This window comes from Mytilus californianus, unplaced genomic scaffold (assembly GCF_021869535.1).
Source record: "Mytilus californianus isolate M0D057914Y unplaced genomic scaffold, xbMytCali1.0.p SCAF_6, whole genome shotgun sequence".
Taxonomy (NCBI): domain Eukaryota; kingdom Metazoa; phylum Mollusca; class Bivalvia; order Mytilida; family Mytilidae; genus Mytilus; species Mytilus californianus.
In genome coordinates, this window is record NW_026262712.1 from 58,255,082 (window position 1) to 58,274,098 (window position 19,017).

Below are 19,017 nucleotides of genomic sequence, written 5' to 3' on the forward strand. Positions count from 1 at the left end.
AAGTTACCAAAAGGAATCGTATATTATAATAAGGTAAGCATTTGTTTGGGCTATGCTGACATAATACAGGAATACGTCTGTTGTTATAGCAAGTCTTACATGTCTTACAAAATGTCATTATTATAACGTCTTTTTCAGTACTACTAGTATTGGCTATATCTTGGCGGTCAGTTTTTTTATTTTAGAAGGAAGTCGGAGTGCCCAAAGAGAACCACCGACTATTGGCATTTAAAAACTTACAGTCCTAGTCAATTTAGATTGGAGTCGAGCGCACTCGTTCCTTGCTGGGTTTAAACTAACAACCTCTATGTTGAGAGATTAGGAATACAGTAGATGAACAACTTAGACCACTCGACTACCGAGCCCACATCTACCGAAACGTATGGACCGTGTGCAGGCATTATACTAACACAAGTACTCTGTGAAAAAGAAATATAATAAATAATAAGAATATGCAATTTACACGTTAAAGTAAATTTTACTTTCAACTGAGTCAAGAAAAAGAACTCTTAATTATCATGTATGTAGAATAACTCCTACTAAAAAAGTATTTGAAGGAGACTGTCACCATGAAATAGGCTAAAATTATGTGTGAATTAGTTTCGGTGAAATCTTACAACGTGAATGCTAGTTTAGTGGCTGAACACATGGAACAAATGTAACGAATATGTTGATGAGTCACACTCAGTGGTAAGGCATGATACAGTTAAGAATAAGTAAAAGTGACGCATCTAACCCTAAAACATTACCATATTCATAAACGTTCGGCACATGTAAATGATCTATCCCTTATGAATTACAGCATTTTTTTATTTTGAAAAGAAACTCAAGACTGTTGCATACATATTCCATCGGATCCATTAATATAACAATTAGATCCAGAATTGCAGATAACATCTGTGCATGGTGTATCTGAAATATAATAAAAACAAAACTAGACTTTAAGCCATAATCAACAATATATGCAGTATTTTTATCATTAAAACAACTAATATAAAAGACTTAACACAAGTTGTTGTCTTAGACCGAAAGAGAGAAGAATAGACAATACGTGCGCCAGCTACGTGTTAATTTTCAATTGGCCGTTTCAGAATCTAATGGATTGTGGTTAATTTAATTGTTCGTACCTCAAAATAAAAATAACGTCGCATCATTGGCTGACTTTCCATTGTTAAGGACGCTTTTAACCAATCACGACGTTTTGGTGTACACTTTTGAAAATATTACCCAGAATGCATTAGATTCTGAAAAGCCGAATTGACCCTTTCATCATACATGGGCTTCACATACGTTCGTTCGTATGTTATCTATAGAATTGTTAGTTCACATATTTTGTTATTAGATTTATATAATTATGCAACTATGTTTCACAAAATTCTTCTTCATTTGGTTTTCAGATATTTCAGTGACGTGTGGTATTACTCCTTCAGTTCAGACGATTTTGTGTTTCGTTAAAGAAAACACATTAAACCATAATACTGTAAATAAGTATTTCACAGACACAACAGTTGATTCATATTTCACTTTAATTTCAAAAGAAGCAAAGAATTTAAATTTTAATAAGGAAACAAGACTAAGGGCAATACAGTGCTTGATCCGTAGTATACACGCTCGTTTGTTATTTATGGTTATATGTCAACTTCTGGTTGGTCTATTATTTTTTGTGTTTTTTTGTGCTTTTTTACATTTAATTTCAATTTTGAATGTTGAATCTTTTTTAAGGGTGAGCGCCATGACAAACAATCATGAACAAACCATTTTTCTAGACCTCACTAATTCCTACACATATGAAAAGTGTTGATGGAATTGTTCATCATTGAAAGAAAACACATGCGTTGTAATGGAATTATAAATGCCACACAGAATTATATCAGTTTGTGATTGAGGCAATATCATATACTTATCTAAAAATTAATTTTCATTTAAACTATATAATTCCTTATCTCCTCTTGTTCATACAAAGGAAGACTTTAATATTGTCGTACTAATGCTATGTATACTGTTTGAATCAGTTAAACTATCACTTTAGATCTTCCAGAAGATTAGTTTCTAAAACAAAGCTGTTCTCGCCGAGTCTCTTGAATTATAATTGTAATGTAAAAAAAGTGTGCCCCCGTTCTTTGAAAATATTGAACTATATAAAAATAGGGAGATGTGGTATGATTGCCAATGAGACAACTATCCACCACAGTTCAAATGAAGTGGATGTAAGCAATTATAGGCAACCGTACGGCCTTAACAAATGAGCAAAACCCATACCGTATGGTCGGCTATAAAATTTATTTCTTTTATTGAGATAAATAAAAAAAAATGTAGTTAATAGAAATACTTACGCTCACAATGATCGCCATAGTAACCTGCCTTACAAATACTTTAGTGTCATTTGAACAACGGTCAAGGAGTGGGAACTATTTTGTTTGTCACGTCCATTGTTTTTTATTTAAAATGATCTTAACTTACTTGTTTCCATGAGGGAATATAAGCGTGGAAAGTGATATGTTGGTATTGTTTTATATAATCATACAACGTGTGAGGAATGACCAATTGAGATGCCATTCTTTTCATCGTAATTAATTCCGGGATCGTTACCCTCCGGTATTTTAAGGTTGTCTCACTGGCAATCATCTTGCATCTCCTTTGGTTACATTAGAATATGATTAACTGAGTGGCACCAAATTATACTCTTGAAAAGGGTACTGGAATAAACCTTGGCGTCCATATCCAATCAAATGAATGTAACTTACCAATTTTCAAGCAGATATAGTTATTGTACATTGCAGGGACACATCGTTGTCCAACTTCACATGGGTTTGGAGTGCATCTAACTTAATCCTTAGAGTGATTAGAATATTGCTTCCGTTAAAACAAATGTATAAGCGTGTTTTTGTTTTGGTATCATTTATTTTTTGTTGTTGTTTGTTGAAACAAGAATGGTTCTTTTTTTTTAACGTATTTACATTTTAAGGATTAAGCATGTTAAGGTAGCTTCGAAAGGTTTGTTTTTGAATGTTTTACGTCTCACCTCTTTAGAGGTAGTATTATGCATAAGATTCATATTAATTATATTTCTTAGCTTAAAGTAAAATGAAAAGGTTAAACGATGTTCCGTGTTTTGTTACAATTTAGAACGGACATATTCCACAGCCTTTCTGAGTAAAATTTATTATCACTGTTTTATTTCCGTTGATCAATCATCAGAACGCTGACGATCAAAGAGCAAGAATTGATAAAATGAAGGATTTATTCTTCCCAGCTGCTTTATATTTGCTAGTTAAAATTAGCATAGCTTAATTACTTGAACAAGAACTCAGAAATGTTATCAATGTTGACAAAAACGCAATGTGGCTGCAAAAAGACAAGTTCAAATATGGATTCCTGTATCTTCTTCGCGATAAGTTTCTTTGTTTACTTGAATAATTCGAATCATTTAATAAAAGTGTTATGAACTAACTATTTCTTTATTGGTTTTGTGATATATGCTGGGTCAGTTGTGTTGGCGCTCCGCCCTTCGAGTTTCAAGGACAAATACAGTCAACCTCAAATATATAACATGGACATTACAGAAACAACCAGTTAAGAATACTATAGTAAAGCCAGTGTCGAGATTCGCTTCATCAATTGATTTATTTGTTTAATTTTTAACTAGAACATACCCGCGACATCGCGGGTTCGTGACTGAATTAAAGTACATATGCCTTATTTTAGCCTGGATGTTTAGTATTCGTATTGTCATCTGAAAAAGAAATGCTGATTTTAAGGTGCACAGTTTTCTCTGCTTACAAATCTTTCTGTTTGAACCTGTCCTTGTTTTCTTACTACAATAAACCTACTATAAACTTAATTTAATTTTTTTAACTAACTAACCAAAATTAATAGTGGTATTGAGGTGGAAGAAAACAGACTTTCTAAATAGTGTACTATTGTGTAACATAGATATAAAACAACTACGGGGAAAATTCCAGGTTCTCCTGAAAGAGGAGGGATTTACAGAAAGTGAGAGGTAACTACAACCGGAAAGTACATGTGACATATACTATTGGTATCGGTATCGGGTTCGACCTGGAACTTATTAATTATTGGTAATATTAATTATGTGGAAAACAAAAGGTCCTGGAATGGTGTAAGTTTTAAACAACATCTTTGTCCTATATAAGTTATATATAAAGTTGAATTATTTGATAAGTCGTTTTTACGTCATGCCGGCTAACACATTGATACTCGTTATTTTGGTAGTATAGACATGCAAAAGGGATTCCAATAAATACACAGTAACATTGTAAATTGTGTAATTCAAAATATCATTTTATCGACTTTAGCATATACACCAACAGCGATCTCGTTCTCATGTCAGCGTATACAAAGCTTAAAATTAAAAAAAAAAAAAAAAAAAAAAAAAAAAAAAAATGGCGGAAGCCAGCATTGTTACCATTTTTAGCAAAACCATTTTCAAGTCAATAAGAGGAACAAAAGTGATGGGTTGCAAACAGTTTAACATATATTTCATTGACGTACAAAGTATGTAAATGAATATAGGAAAAAGGAATAAGATATTAGAAACGTGTTAACTGTGTGCTCTCTACCATTCAGGACGTTTCCTAGTGATACCTATTTGCTTCATTTCACAGTTCCCAATGATGCATGAAGTATCAAAAAGGCCTTATTGTAAATTATAATCAATAAAATCTACACAAAAAAAACCTCTAGTAAAAAAAAAACCAAGGTCATATCATCTATTTATATCATAGGGATCTCATATCTAAAAGAACAACAATGAATGATCACCAACTAAACGTTTCAATCATAAGAAATGGAGACATAATCATTCTTCCGTCACACTTAAAGATCTTCAAAATATCTTCAGAAAAATCTAAAGGAAGAATTTATTTATAATGTCTATCCTTTTTATGGTATACAGTTCAAGTCTATATTAGCATACTTCAATAATGTATCTTGATGTTAGTCTACGTTATGATCGAACTCAAATTATTAGAGCTTTCTTTTAACAGACAGTCCTGCATGAATGTCACAGAATGATGTCGTTTGTTTTGAATAGGTAAAATTAGATAGACTAACAGAGGAAATAATTTAAATAATTCTTCGAGTATATTCAATTATTGTAACGTTGAAAATGTGTGCTCCCATACGCTGAAAAAAGGCGAATTTCATTTATCCTATCACACTTACACATACCATATCAGAACCATAATTTTCTTGCATACATCTTTCTCTGTAAACAAAATTGAGGAAGAGCACGTCGCCACATCAACTGAACTGACAGTTGCTACCGATGGGTACATTGGAATACCACAGTCCAATAATAACAGACAATACCACGTCCACAAATTAGAACAAAGAAAGGAAAAACAACAATTACAAATATCATACAGAAAACTAAATGATGGGTACAATGAACCCTCCAAAACTTTGAGATCGCATGTGCCTCGACAAAAACAATCAGTTACTGCTCCACATGCCACAACCTTCGTGAAACTCAAGGAAAAGAGGTTGGGATTGTGGTTATTGCTAGTGGGACATAACCGTAGTCATATAAGACACAGATATTCCACATCGGCCAGCCCAACAATGGTAGCATTCTTAAACCATTCGGAGGGATGAATTCAGCTTTACCTGAAACTTCTTACACAATACCTTCTCGCTCAAGGATCACAGGTTGCATGTTGTGCTCACGAGTAACGCTTTAACAAGCTTATTAAACTACACAAATCAAGCATGCAGGTCTAATAACTACATTTAAACGATAAAATCAGAGAACTCCCGTTTACTTCAAGGTTTTCTTTCGTTTGTTAAGATATCCCTACGCACTATTTTGACGCTTGGTTGGAGAGCATTTATTTTTTAATTGCTATACCAAATATTGTTGAATTATGAAGAATAATATCTGACATAAAGATGGACTGGAAAGCATAAATTATTAAAAAAAAAGCAGACCGTATCCTGAAATCGTAAATTAATTCTAAATGTACAAATGGATCAGGGCCATAAGCAATGGTAAAGTTTAATAAAAAAATACTACATCTTTTAAAGCCTCAAGTTGAATAACTACTATAATAACAAATCAACAAAATTTACTGTAGATAGTTTTGGTATTGCCAAGTCAATCGTTGAAGTTTGAAAACAATTATACACAATACTCTAAATCAATATAATACCGATATAACAGTTGAATACTTTTATAGGCATTCGTATTTAATTCAAGAACATACGTTCCCTTCTTGTTGTTCTGGAGAGATATTATTAGTTTTTGGTCGGTTGATTGTACGTATAATTTCAATTTTGAAAATACTAGTAGTGAATATCACTGCATAGGTGAACGCCATGACAACCAAACTTGAAAAACCCGTTGATAGACTCATGAATATAGATTCCTACACAGTTGAAACGGGTCGATGAACGTTTTTATTCAGACAAGATTACAAGTGCGTTTAAATAAAATTATAAACGCAACAGTTTGTGTGTGAGTCAGTCGATTTTACACATCGATTTGTTCCTTTGAATTAACTTTTTAATAACGATATCATCCCTCATCTCCCCTTATTCATACCAACGAAGACTTTAACTATGTCTAGCTAATGCCATACGATCTGTTCTACACCAGCCTCACGAAGGAGCTCTTCTACCCTTAAAAACTTTAGGAAGTTCAACCCTTGAACCGGTTTTGACTTTTCTATCCTTAAAGAGTTCTATCCTAGTACATATCCTGACATTGGACCAGTTCTACATTCGAAAAGATTCTGACAATTATATATTCGAACAGGTTGCTACGGTTCAAATGAAGAACAGTTCAAAGCTAGTACTGTTCTAGAGTAGTTTATAACAGTTCTATGATATATTATTTTGATAGTTCTGATTAAAGGTTACAACTGATCTCATATGTGCATGTGTATGTTTGAGTTTCTTTTATTGACAACCTATGTAGTTAAAGAAACATAAAGAATAATACTAACGCTCACAATAATCGCCATAGTAACCATCCTGACAAATACATCTATAACCATTGACTTTATTTCTGCATACACCATACTTATGTTGACATAGGTTAACATCGCAAGGTAAATCTAAAATATGAAGAAGAAAAAAAATTGACTCTTCAGCGTTCGCTTTAAATTTCGCAACAAACAAACAAAAATAATTATCAATATTCGCTCTAGCAGTACAGCATTAAAATAATTACATCCTGTCTCCTTTGAAAATTAAAGTCAAATATTTAGTACGATTTCGTCTCCCTTGACCGATCGAGTATGCACCATCGTGTAAATTCACAGGAAAAAAAGAAAATTTGAAGTCATGATTGAATTTTGATCAATGATATACTGAGATCTAACATAGTCCATACGTAAAAAAGATCTGTATTAAGGACAAAAAACAAATAGCATGAAAGGGTCACTAAATGAAAAAAGATCTGTAAAATACGTGCTTTATTGACTACTCTTTCGACTTGACTGTCATTTGAACCCCGGTCAGTAGGGAAACATGCTCTGTCACATGAATCGTTATCGATTGAAAATTAGTTGAACTTACTTTTTCTTCACAACCTTTTCGTCCCTATATCCAATCAAATGAATGTAACTTACCAATTTTCAAGCAAATATAGTTATTGTACATTGCAGGGACACATCGTTGTCCAACTTCACATGGGTTTGGAGTGCATCCGTCTTTATCCTTAAAATGATAAGAATATTGCTTGCATTGAAAAAAAAGAACAAACGTGTTATTGGTATTGTATTATGTTAATTTTTGTTGTTGTTTGCGTTTGTTGAACATGTCGAAACAAGAATGGTAGCTGTTTTTTTAATGTATTTAACGGATTTACAAGAATTAAGATAGCTGAGTGTCTTAATATGTGACGATACATTTTTCTTAAACTTCTGAAAATGACTCCTTGGTCAATGTACTTCCGATTTTCAATATAAAAAATGGGGGTCACGGTATGTTTTTTTCGTTAAAATACATTGAAATTAACGAAATCCCAGTTATTTTGTATATATGGAACACCTAAATTTTCCGTATTGCGGAAACATTAAGCGATAGAATTGGTAAAAATTCCACTAGAGAATTGCTTTTCATAAATACTTCCGAAATGTAAATTAGAATAAAGGGCCACGGGCGTTATTTTGTTGAGAAAAAAAGAAAAAAAAAAAAAAAAGAAAAGAAATTATCCTTCCAAGATCAATATAATTATCTGCCTTTGATTTTAAAAATGATTCTTCTGAAAACGTTAGATGTACTTAATGACACTTAATTTTGTGATAGTTTAATCTTTAAATTTCAACCTTAAGATGTTTCTGTTGTATACTAGTATTGAATGATAATTGGTAAAATAATATTTAACATAAAAAAGTGTTTTTGAGACATGACCAGAAGAGATGGATCAGATCTACCTTAATTTCAAAATGTTACTTCAATATTTCATACGCGTTAAGAAACTGCCAAATCAATTACTAAATCAAATTAAAAAACATTTTGATATTTAGGGGTGAACTTTATTGCTGAGAACTAAATATTTGTGACGATATATATCAAAACAACGAGGCTATTTTCACTTGTTCCGTTGATTGATAGCGCTTGATTTTGTCTGTTTTTATTGACCATCCCCCTTTTTGAATTTGCCTTGGTGTTCAATTGTTTTGTTATACCTTTTCGAAGATTGTTGGATTTTTTACCGAAATTCAAGAAGATTGAGGGCATAAAATGAAAATAAGTAAGGCAACATTCTAAATTACTGAAATTGATATCTTATAGTAGAATATTTGCACATTTAAAGAATACTATTGGATTTTAGAATTGTATATGTATATATTTATATATAAATTATGTATCCATAAATGACAAAAGGGTGGCCGTATCATACTTTTGTTTTAGAACAACACATAGGGATATATTTTATTCAACATTAAATCTAAGAAGTAAGTCAGAGTAACTGCACAAATGTCATTCGTAGAAAGTTTTTCCGCTGTATTTTTTCCTTTCTTATACTAAATGACATTCTGGGTGCATACTTATATACTTGAAAAATTAGAGGGTGCGTTCAGTGTTTTGAATAAAATATAAAGGTAACATATACAAATTATACTCCCTCCCCCTAAAAAAAGAGATACATATAAAATCCAAAGAACAAACAGTATACACAAAAATTTGTCAGTTATGCTAAACCACTTTAGTCTTGCTAGTATACGCTCATCGATCAATTTATGATTATGAACTTGATCATCACTAAACACAATCGCCGTAGCTTTAAATCCAGTAAACACAATGCAGTTACAAATACCGAAAAAAAAAATTTGAAACTAACATTACTTTATAACTTACCTTCGTCCAACCATCTATTTCCGTATAAAATGAGCCTTTAATATCAGTTAACATGTCATAAGGAAAGGTAACATTCAGCAATTCGCATTCAAATTGACTTCCGTTAAAATTCACCGCTTTGCACCCTTTGTGCAGCAAACAGTTTTTTATGCACATCAGTGGACCAACGTTGTCAAAAGCCAATATAACAGGGGAGTAACTATATTTATTTTTAATGAACGAACCACCGGTTATGTTTTGTCGAATTCCCTCAATAGTTCGTAAAATCAATATTGAAATGAAAATTTGAAAGAAATTTACAAACATTGTAGTAATTCAATGTGATTATTTTAACCTTTTTATTTTTTTCGCCGAATTTGAACAGCTTTTTAAAACATGTATTCTGTTGACTTGATAAGGTCGTTTCGACTACACTGGTTTCATTGCACTGTAGCAGATTACTTCTGTGTCGTCGTTTTATTCGTTGTTTGTGACGTCAGTCAACGTACCTAACATGAGACACCATGAAGTTTTCCGTTAATAACAGAATAGATAAACCAATATCAATAGTTTAGATCAAACTACTTGTAATTTAATCCTCAAGTTTGGTGTCGTATTATACATTTACAACCAGACACATATCGCTCTGGTATAATTGTATTCTATACGTAATAATGTTAATCGTATCGCTTTTAGCTACGCCCACACCAATTCGTTCTTAAATTTCGATGCCGACAGTACTTAAGCGGTAAAAAAAACATTCCCACACAATGTTAGGCAATGATTTATTATTGGTATTTACCATTAGAATTAATTAATATATAATAATTGATAATTATTTTCTGAAAGCGACGTGTTTTTACGCGAGCACGAGTGATTCTTTGCTGCGTACCGATCATAAGCTGATTGCGTCAATTTCACTTTCTAAATATTACGTCAAACGTGTTGGTGTCATGGGGAAACTAAACAAACATTAAATATTTTTGAAACGAAGTAGTTACAGACTTGATACAAAATAGGAATAATTAAGAGCATACCACTTTATTTATCCTGCAGTCGGAAGTATTATTGATAAATTAACAACCCCACACATATCGCTCTGCTATAATTGTACACTAAACGTTTATTGCTATAAGCGCCACCCAAACCAAGTCATTCTCAAACTTCAATGCTGACAGTACCATTTTAGAACTGAAGCGCTGAACAAAATTATCTCAACACAAAGTTGGCAATGTTTTATTACTGTTAGTTACTATCAAAAATATTCATAACGTTACAATTCAAAATAATCTACTTGTAGCGAGTAGTTCTTTCCTGCTTACCGTTCATAAGTTGTTTGTGTAGTTTTATCTATAAATAAGAAAACATTACGCAACGCGCGTGGGTTTCATGTGGATACTTAACAAAAATTAAAAATTTTCAAAACGAAAACAATTGCAATCAGAATGAGTGTACCAATATGTTATAGCAACACTATTAACCATGTAACTTGCAGGATAAAGACACTTTATGGTTATATATAATTAGTGTCTTTAAATATCAACTGAATATTTAATATATACATGTATGGTCACTTGCCTGATTGGTATTTTTTTTTTTATTTGAAAAAAAAAAAACACGACTCTATGGGATTTTCCCTCATTAAAACATACTGCAAATAGGCTTAGTGTTTTTATAATATGATTGTTTGATTGTGGTTTGCTTTTCGTCTAAAGCCAATATATATATATATATATATATCTTACCTCCTAGAGATTTCTGGGGATATGATTGGTTAAAGGACTACACGTGGTGACTACATATATTTTATATAGTGTGTCTTAAAAAATATGGGGTTAGTTACCATATGGGAGTTACTTACCTTTCAAAACAAAAAAGAAATCTGAAAGGTTTCAACAGACGAAGAAATTGATAATGAACGATTGATATAAATTAATAAAACAAATTTAAAGCTAACAAGTTGTTATTGTTGGCATTTGTATTTTGTATAGACAAATGGAAGTAGGTTCTTAATACTAAGTATTGAAGACTTAATTAATTTGATAGGCCGCTAGTCTAAATACCACATGTGAAGACAGTCGGTAAGATAAATTCGTTACACGGTGTGCTAGTGACCTAATACGATATATATGGGGTCAGTAAATTCTATATGGGGATTAGAGTTTCGCTCTCACCCCATATGGAATTTATTGACCCCATATATATCGTATTAGGTCACTAACACATCCTGTAACTAATAATATATGATATGAATAAATAATTGAAACAGCTTTTATTTTGGTCAACCCTCTTTATTCAAGTTGTTTTTTTAGTGGAATATTGTAATTCCATTGTTAGAAGTACATTTTTACTACAATTGGAAAATTCTGACCAATATAAATTTAATGATACATATATTTGTATTACATACATTACAATTTCTTTTTTTGTGACATTTATCTAATCATATTCTTCTCGTATGGATATCATTTGAAATAATTATATTTTGTTAATATAACAAAAACTCACCAAAGATACCAGAATTTAAATTTGTAACGTCAGACGCGTGTTTCGTCTATATAGGACTTTCCAGTGACGCAAGAACCAATTGTGTTATATCAAACCTTATATGCAAATGTCTAAAAAAGGAAGTTGTCGAAACTGAATGTTCAATAAGTCACTGAAAATAATTTGAATAATGAACAAGGTATTTAAAAATTGATATTCGAGTCTAAATAAAAAGAACATGAAACATTTTGTAAAACATAATATAAGGATTAATCAAAATATTAATTATTTAAGGTATGTAATATCATGAACATGATGCGTTGGCTATACGTCACTGAGACATGCATAGCAAGACAGTTTACCCCTGGTATTCCCTAATTGTATCACATCAGTTATCATTTAAAGAAGTAAAATAAACAAACACAAATTGTTAAAACTATTACAAGTATATTGGTAGCATGTATTCGTATGTTTTCTGTGTAAAAATATTTTTAACTTTGGCCCGGGTATTTTCGGTTTTTGTCAAAATGATGAGAATCACTTGCTATTCAACTACATTTTATAACCCTTACATTACTAATATTTCCTAATAAACGTCTTAACCGCTTATCTTTACCCCCAAAGTTGACTTAGAGTGAATTTGGATTTCTTTGAGATCGGTTTTGGTTATATAACTCCTTACGGATTCAGAAATTTAAGAATAATTGGCTTTTAATTGTTTTGGGTTGAGCGTTCCTGATCAAGACAAGTGCTTCGAATGAACGGAATTTCACAAACAAAATTAAAACTAATCATAAAAGTTCCATTTATATAAAAGGAATAACGATAGCTAAAACAAGTATGCATGTTACAATTTTTATAACAAGCAAGGGTTAAGAAGCATTGTATTGAAAAAATTAAATTATATCAAGCACTTTTTATCAAACAAAACAATAAATTTTAACTTATTTTAACTAAATCAAATTTAATTGAAGAAATAACTGCAAGTTATTTCTATTTGGTACATAAGTTAGATAACTACTCGGGAAGAAAGGCTTAGTCACTTAGTCATATTCACTTAAGTCGAAACGTAGTTTATCTTGCCTCCTATACATTTGTAGGAATATGATTGGTTAAAAGCGACCGTATGGAGACCCTATATATTTAATATGGGGTTAGTGGGCGTGTTTAATTTTAATATTGGGTTAGAAGCAGTGTTACGTCCCTTTGTAAAAACAACATGCCGTTGAAGTAAAATCCTAAACGTTTCGCCCAAGCAACAGATGAAGAAATCGATGATGAACGACTGAAAATGAATGCAGAAAACACATTAAAGCTAACAAGCGGTTACTGTTGGCATTTGTTTTGTATAGATCAATGGAAGTAGGTTCTTAATGTTAGACTTGATCACTTTGATATGCCACTAGTCTACATGCCACATATTAAGAATGCTGGTAAGATGAATTCGTTACACAGTGTGCTATTGAACTGAAACGATAAATATTGGGTCAGTAAATTCCGATAGTTAGCAAAATAACTCATGTCCGACAAATTTGTCTGATGTCGCTCATACATTTTGATTTTTAACAAACCTACAAAATTTCAAAAGCAATCACCATAGAAGAACATGTTAAAGAAATGTCTCTCAATTTCAAACGAACATAGTATTGTTAATCCATGGAAACGTTACAGTTGAGGAAAACGATAAAGCCGTAGGATAATTCGAAAATGCAGTTCTTTTTATCTCTTGTTTGCTTTGTCGCTGTGGGTTTTTTTTACTGTTGTATTTGTTTTCGAATTGTATTGTTTGGTTTTGTGTTGTATTGTGTTTAGTTTTAATGTTTTTGGTTTATTTTTGTTTGCTTTTTTGCTTTTTTGCTTGTTTGCACGTTTTGTTGATTTAGAGTATACATCACTATTATCCCGACATTCTTTTTTGAAGTTACAACTATGAAATCGACAAAACAAAATAAAAAAAACCTAAATGTGTTACTGCTTTATAAATGAGAATCAATATGCTGTATCATGTTGCGCTAAATATAAACAGTTTTGTTTAAAGCATATGATTAAAATAAGACAAAATGGCAATTACAATTAATCATTCAATATCTTGTGACATTGATATCAAAAGACAATTGAACTATGCTGTAAATATACGACACGAACACTACGGTATTAATTATTTATCAAAAGATACATATTTCAGTACTAATCTGCTGCTAGAGCGATTAATTTAGTTTTTATAACATTTCTATTATAAATTAAAAAGTTATTATAAACATTAGGTAAATTTTAGGGTTTAAATTTATGGTGCAATTTGATTCTTCTATAGGTCACGAGTAATTTATCTAAATTTCAATATTTTTCTACAGAATCTGCAAACGTCATTCCAAGTCAATATGAATAACATAGTGAGCCATAACGCCAGTATAATTAATTTGATCTTTGGTTTGTAGGGAGATGTAAATATATAAAATTTTTCTTCCATGATTTATTAGCTAAAGGAGCAAATGGCTTGTTCAAGAGAGATGCACATTTTTGCAATATAATGTCTATTTAACAGTGACTTAATTTAAATTTGACAGGATCAGTTTTAAAAATTTGACAGTTAATTCTTTTGTAATTTTTATTTCTTTTCAATTCAGACTGTACGAAATTCATGCATTGTATCTGCTGTTGACATTAAAACTCTTTAAAGATTATAATTTGGTACGCCAAATGCGCGTTTCGGCTACATAAGATTCTTAACTTTGGGCTCCAATAAAAACAGTTTGAAGGCCAGATCAAATATGAAGCAAAAAGGTATTAAGAAAAATAAGCCCAAAAATTTGTGCTAACTATGGTTAGGCAATGTATGGTTTGAGAGGGGGGGGGAAGGGGGTATTAGAAAAAAATCATTAATGTTTCGATAATTTCACATCTGTTAAACAATAAATTTACAGAAAGCAAACAAATCAATGATATTTCATGTCAACACGACAGTGATCATTTTTAGACTTGTGATACCCTCGGGTACCAAAACTTGCACCAGCAGTGGCATCAAGCCATATGTTAAATTATATTATTGTGTTTGTTTCTGTTTCTGTTTCTGTTTTGCTTGGCTTTTGTTTTTGCTTGTTTGCACCGTTTTATTTACTAAATTATTCCGACATTCTGCAAAGTCATACCTATGAAATTGACAATACAGAATACAAAAATACAAATGTGTTGATATTTTATAATTGAGAGTCAATATGCTGTATCAAGTTGCGCTAAATTTAAACAGTTTTGTTGAAACATATGATTAAAATGAGGAATGACTGGCAAATACAACTAATTATTCAATACCTTGTGACATTGATATCAAAAGGCAAACTGAACTATTCTGTAAATACACGACACGAGCACTAAATTATTAATTATTAATCAAACAGATCGTATGCAGGGATAGTATTAACATGAGTAATGTGCTAGAGCGATATGTTTAGTTTTTATAACATTTTAAAAATAATATGGTAAAATATTACATAAAAAGTTTAATGTTTAAAATTACGTTTCAAATTGATATTTCTAAAAGTCACGTGTAATTTATCTAAATTTCAATATTTTTCTACAAAATCTGCAAACGTCATTCTAAGTCAATATGAATTACATATATGGCAACAGCAGAACAATTAAATGATCTCTGGTTTGTAAGGAGTCGAAAACATAACATAATATTTTCCTTGACGTAACTATTAAAGGATCGAAATGCCGTTAAAGAAAAAATAATCATTTTTACAACAACAAACAAATCATCTTACAGAGAATTATTTCAAATTTGACATCATCATGTGACGATTCTTTTGTATTTTTTTCTACTTTTCAATTCAGACTTGTACGACATTTATGTATTTTTCTGCTGTAGACGGCAAAAATCATCAAAGATAAGAGGCTTATAAAGACGCGCTTTCAGTCTAGAAAAGGCTCATAGTTGGCGCTCAAATAAAAAACAGTTTGAAGGCTTCTTCAAATACGAAGTAAAATAGCATAAAAAACCAAAAATATACAGCAAAATTAACATATCAATGATATTTCACGTCAATACGAAAGTGCTTAATCTTGGGCAGGTGATTCCTTCGGATATTAAACGTGCACCTGCAGTGGCATCGACCCAGTGGTTGTTAAATGGGTATTTATTACAAAGATCGCTCGTTGTACGTGTCCTGTTTACAGTTTGTGATAAAAATATTGACCAAGAACTGTACCCGCACCGGTCCTATTCCTTTTGGACATACGATTCCCGCAGCAATTGTTGGTTACCTTGATTGTCTTCTAAATCTATTGATGAGATATGAATATCGGTAAACAACCGTTGCCTATATTTTTCTAAACTATTCAACAATGATTAATTGAACAAATATTCCATTTTGCTAATATCAAAACAGTTTGACGCACCACAATTTAACAGATACTTTTTTTTCGAAAAACCTACAAAATAGTGTTACTTCAATATATCTTAATTTATGGTATTCAATGTACGTATTATTCAGTAAAGCGTATGTTCCGTAAAATGTTATATATTTTATAATATTGTCGTTTGCATATTCTATAGAAAGGATGTGTTTGGAAACAGTCACATGTACATGATGTGCATCTATATTTTCAAAGGAAGACCCAAAACCGCAATGGAAAAGTGATATCACACAGTTATTTTTAAAAAGTAAAGAAGAAATTTCAAAACATCAATTCTTTGTAACACAATCGTAAAAACCAATAAAACCAATTATTTTTCTTTTAATGTGTACTGACAATAACGACATATAAATTGTATCTCCTTTTCAGGTCGATACGAGGATATATCCATCTTAAGACTTCTTACTCATACGATTTAATTCTCTCAAGCTGATTTTTCCTTATAGCACCCTGTTCTGTACAACCATAAGTTGACTAAAAAACATAGAAAAAACCCTCAGTAATGATCTGTCTAAATTCCATTTAATAGATAAACATTTACTAGAAGCTCGATGATATTTTTGATTAAGATAAACAAAGGATTATTTTATTATACTGCGGAAATTTACCTAACGCGCTTGATCTTATAAGATAAATCTATTATAAGGATACAATTATACTTTTTTAGATTTGAATATTTCCGATTCAAACGGAAAACTGTAAATCTACTACAAAAAAGACGTTCCTTCCTGATTATTAATTTGTTGTTTTTGAACGTTGATGTTCTCTCAATTAGCTGACTATGCCCATATTTGTAGTGAGGTTTTATATTTCAACGAACAATATTTTTTTATAGATGTAAGATATTTAGTTAGGGATCTCGTTGCAAAACATTACTTGAAACGTTTACCAACGTCCTTTAAAGATACACATATTTGGCTCGGAAATTTACATATAAAATTTTTAATATTAAGGGATTTCACATCCTAATTTTTAAACTGATGTTGTTTATAATGGCAATAAATTTCAATACGATATATGTGAATCATTGATCGTTAGAATAAAATTATTCTTAATGATTTTCATCTAAATACCGTCACATTGTAATTTCTTTGAATACTGTTGTCATCGGTACTCACATAAATTTATGCTTGATAAATTAAAACATAATTCAATATAATAGAATTATTGTTCTTAATTATGTCGATACCGTTCATTTATGGTTTATCATGCATGGAAGAAGTTCAAGCTTTTCTCAGACTGTTTATGACGTCTCGAGAGTAAATCCGTTTGCATGGTGTGTACATCTTGATACTTTAGTGTAGGAGAACATAGTTTATCTATTAGTTGCAATTGGCTTGAACTGGCTTTCTGTAACTGAGAGTTCTCTTAAATAAGTACTTTTTGTCTTTTCGTTTAATTTTAGTTGTTTTTGTGCTTCGTGGCAACCTGAAGAATCAAGCATTTACATAAGAGAGTTTGAGAGCTCTCACAATTGCTTGCCACCTTTTTTATGTACATTTTTGTTGTACCTGTACCAAGTTAAGAGCCTTTAATTCCGTGGTTGTCCGTGGTTGCTGTCTAATTGATAGTTGTCGTATTGGCAATCATGCCACATATTATTTTTGATTCTAGAAAACGGTAATGTTGACCTCGCTGAAAATGTACAACATATGCCGCGCCCCGAAAAGAATAAAAAATAATTATGTATGTCAGCTTAAATTTTTGGCATTTTCATTTCCGAAGATTTTAATTCTGAAATATTGTATATCTGTCATTGAGGCAGACTCGTTAATTTCACGAAGAAAAACAAACAATGATTTATCTCAGCATACTTTTTTTTCACCATTTTTGCAATATCAAGATAGGAACTTGATGAAGATTGTTAAACATTTTTAAGTCAGCAGTATGCTGGATCAATTTCCATACAATTCATTAACTACAAACTATCGGTATCTTCTTCTCCTGTTTGGAATATTGTTAATACAAATCATATTATAGTTTGTTTTGTTAGTTCACAAATTATTATGTCTATGGGTTGATAGACAAAAAACTTTCAGCCAATCAGAAGAAGTGTAACATCCAAAATTAAGTTATTTTAAGACGGTCCAATTGATTATTTGTTTTTTGCTGAATTTAGTGAAAAATTTAAATGTCTTTGTGATTTAGAAATCTATGTTATTTTATAAATGCAAATGGACTTGTGATTAATCTTAGTTAGTTTAGATTTATAGGGTTTAATAATATTAATCATCTATTTGTGTAAGGTTCTCTCCAGTTTGTAAGTATTACAATTAAGTTGTCCTTATTTCTAATTTTGCGCCTTATAATGTCAGATGATATATTTCTTTTCTCATCAAATACATTTTTAAAGCTAAAATGTTTCGATCAATCCACTTGTTCACCTTTTTTCTAAAAGAGAGGCGAAGGATACCAGAGGGACATTCAAACTCACAAGTCAAAAAATAAACTGACAATGCCATGGCCGAAAAAGAAAAAGACAAACAGACAAACAACAGTTCACAAAACACAACAAAGAAAAGCAAAGACTGAGCAACACGAACACCACTAAAAACTGAGGGTGATCTCATGTGCTCTGGAAGCGTAAGCAGACCTTGCTCCACATTTTATAAATTGCCCAATCTAAGGATGATTCATGCACGGAGCCATATATTTTTCCTGTATGTACATAAATTCATAATAGATACTAGGTTTAAATTAGTGTACACCAGATACGCAATAGTCTACGAAAAACTACATTATTGTCGTATCAAATGCTTTGGATTCATGATTTTTATTCTACAGAAAGTGCGAACCGGGAAAACGATTTTA

The 19,017-nt window shown here is 31.3% G+C and overlaps 1 protein-coding gene across 1 annotated transcript; it reads right to left on the bottom strand.

Annotated features, from left to right (window-relative positions):
• Nucleotides 1–552: 552 nt before the first annotated feature.
• Nucleotides 553–9,743, bottom strand: LOC127704780 (neurogenic locus notch homolog protein 1-like). The gene is made up of 4 exons (XM_052208991.1): nt 9,328–9,743; nt 7,593–7,680; nt 6,966–7,076; nt 553–912 (listed from the first exon to the last, which is right to left on the bottom strand). Exons 1-4 carry the CDS (start codon nt 9,631–9,633, stop codon nt 827–829), a joined length of 591 nt encoding a protein of 196 aa, XP_052064951.1. The 5' UTR covers nt 9,634–9,743; the 3' UTR covers nt 553–826.
• Nucleotides 9,744–19,017: the final 9,274 nt, after the last annotated feature.

Excerpts from the sequence above, each read along its gene's own strand:
- LOC127704780 (XM_052208991.1), bottom strand. The coding sequence starts at position 9,633 with ATGTTTGTAAATTTCTTTCAAATTTTCATTTCAATATTGATTTTACGA. Across the intron at positions 7,681-9,327 it reads AAATAGATGGTTGGACGAAG|GATAAAGACGGATGCACTCC; the intron begins GTAAGTTATAAA and ends TATCATTTTAAG. Across the intron at positions 7,077-7,592 it reads CTATATTTGCTTGAAAATTG|ATTTACCTTGCGATGTTAAC; the intron begins GTAAGTTACATT and ends TTCATATTTTAG.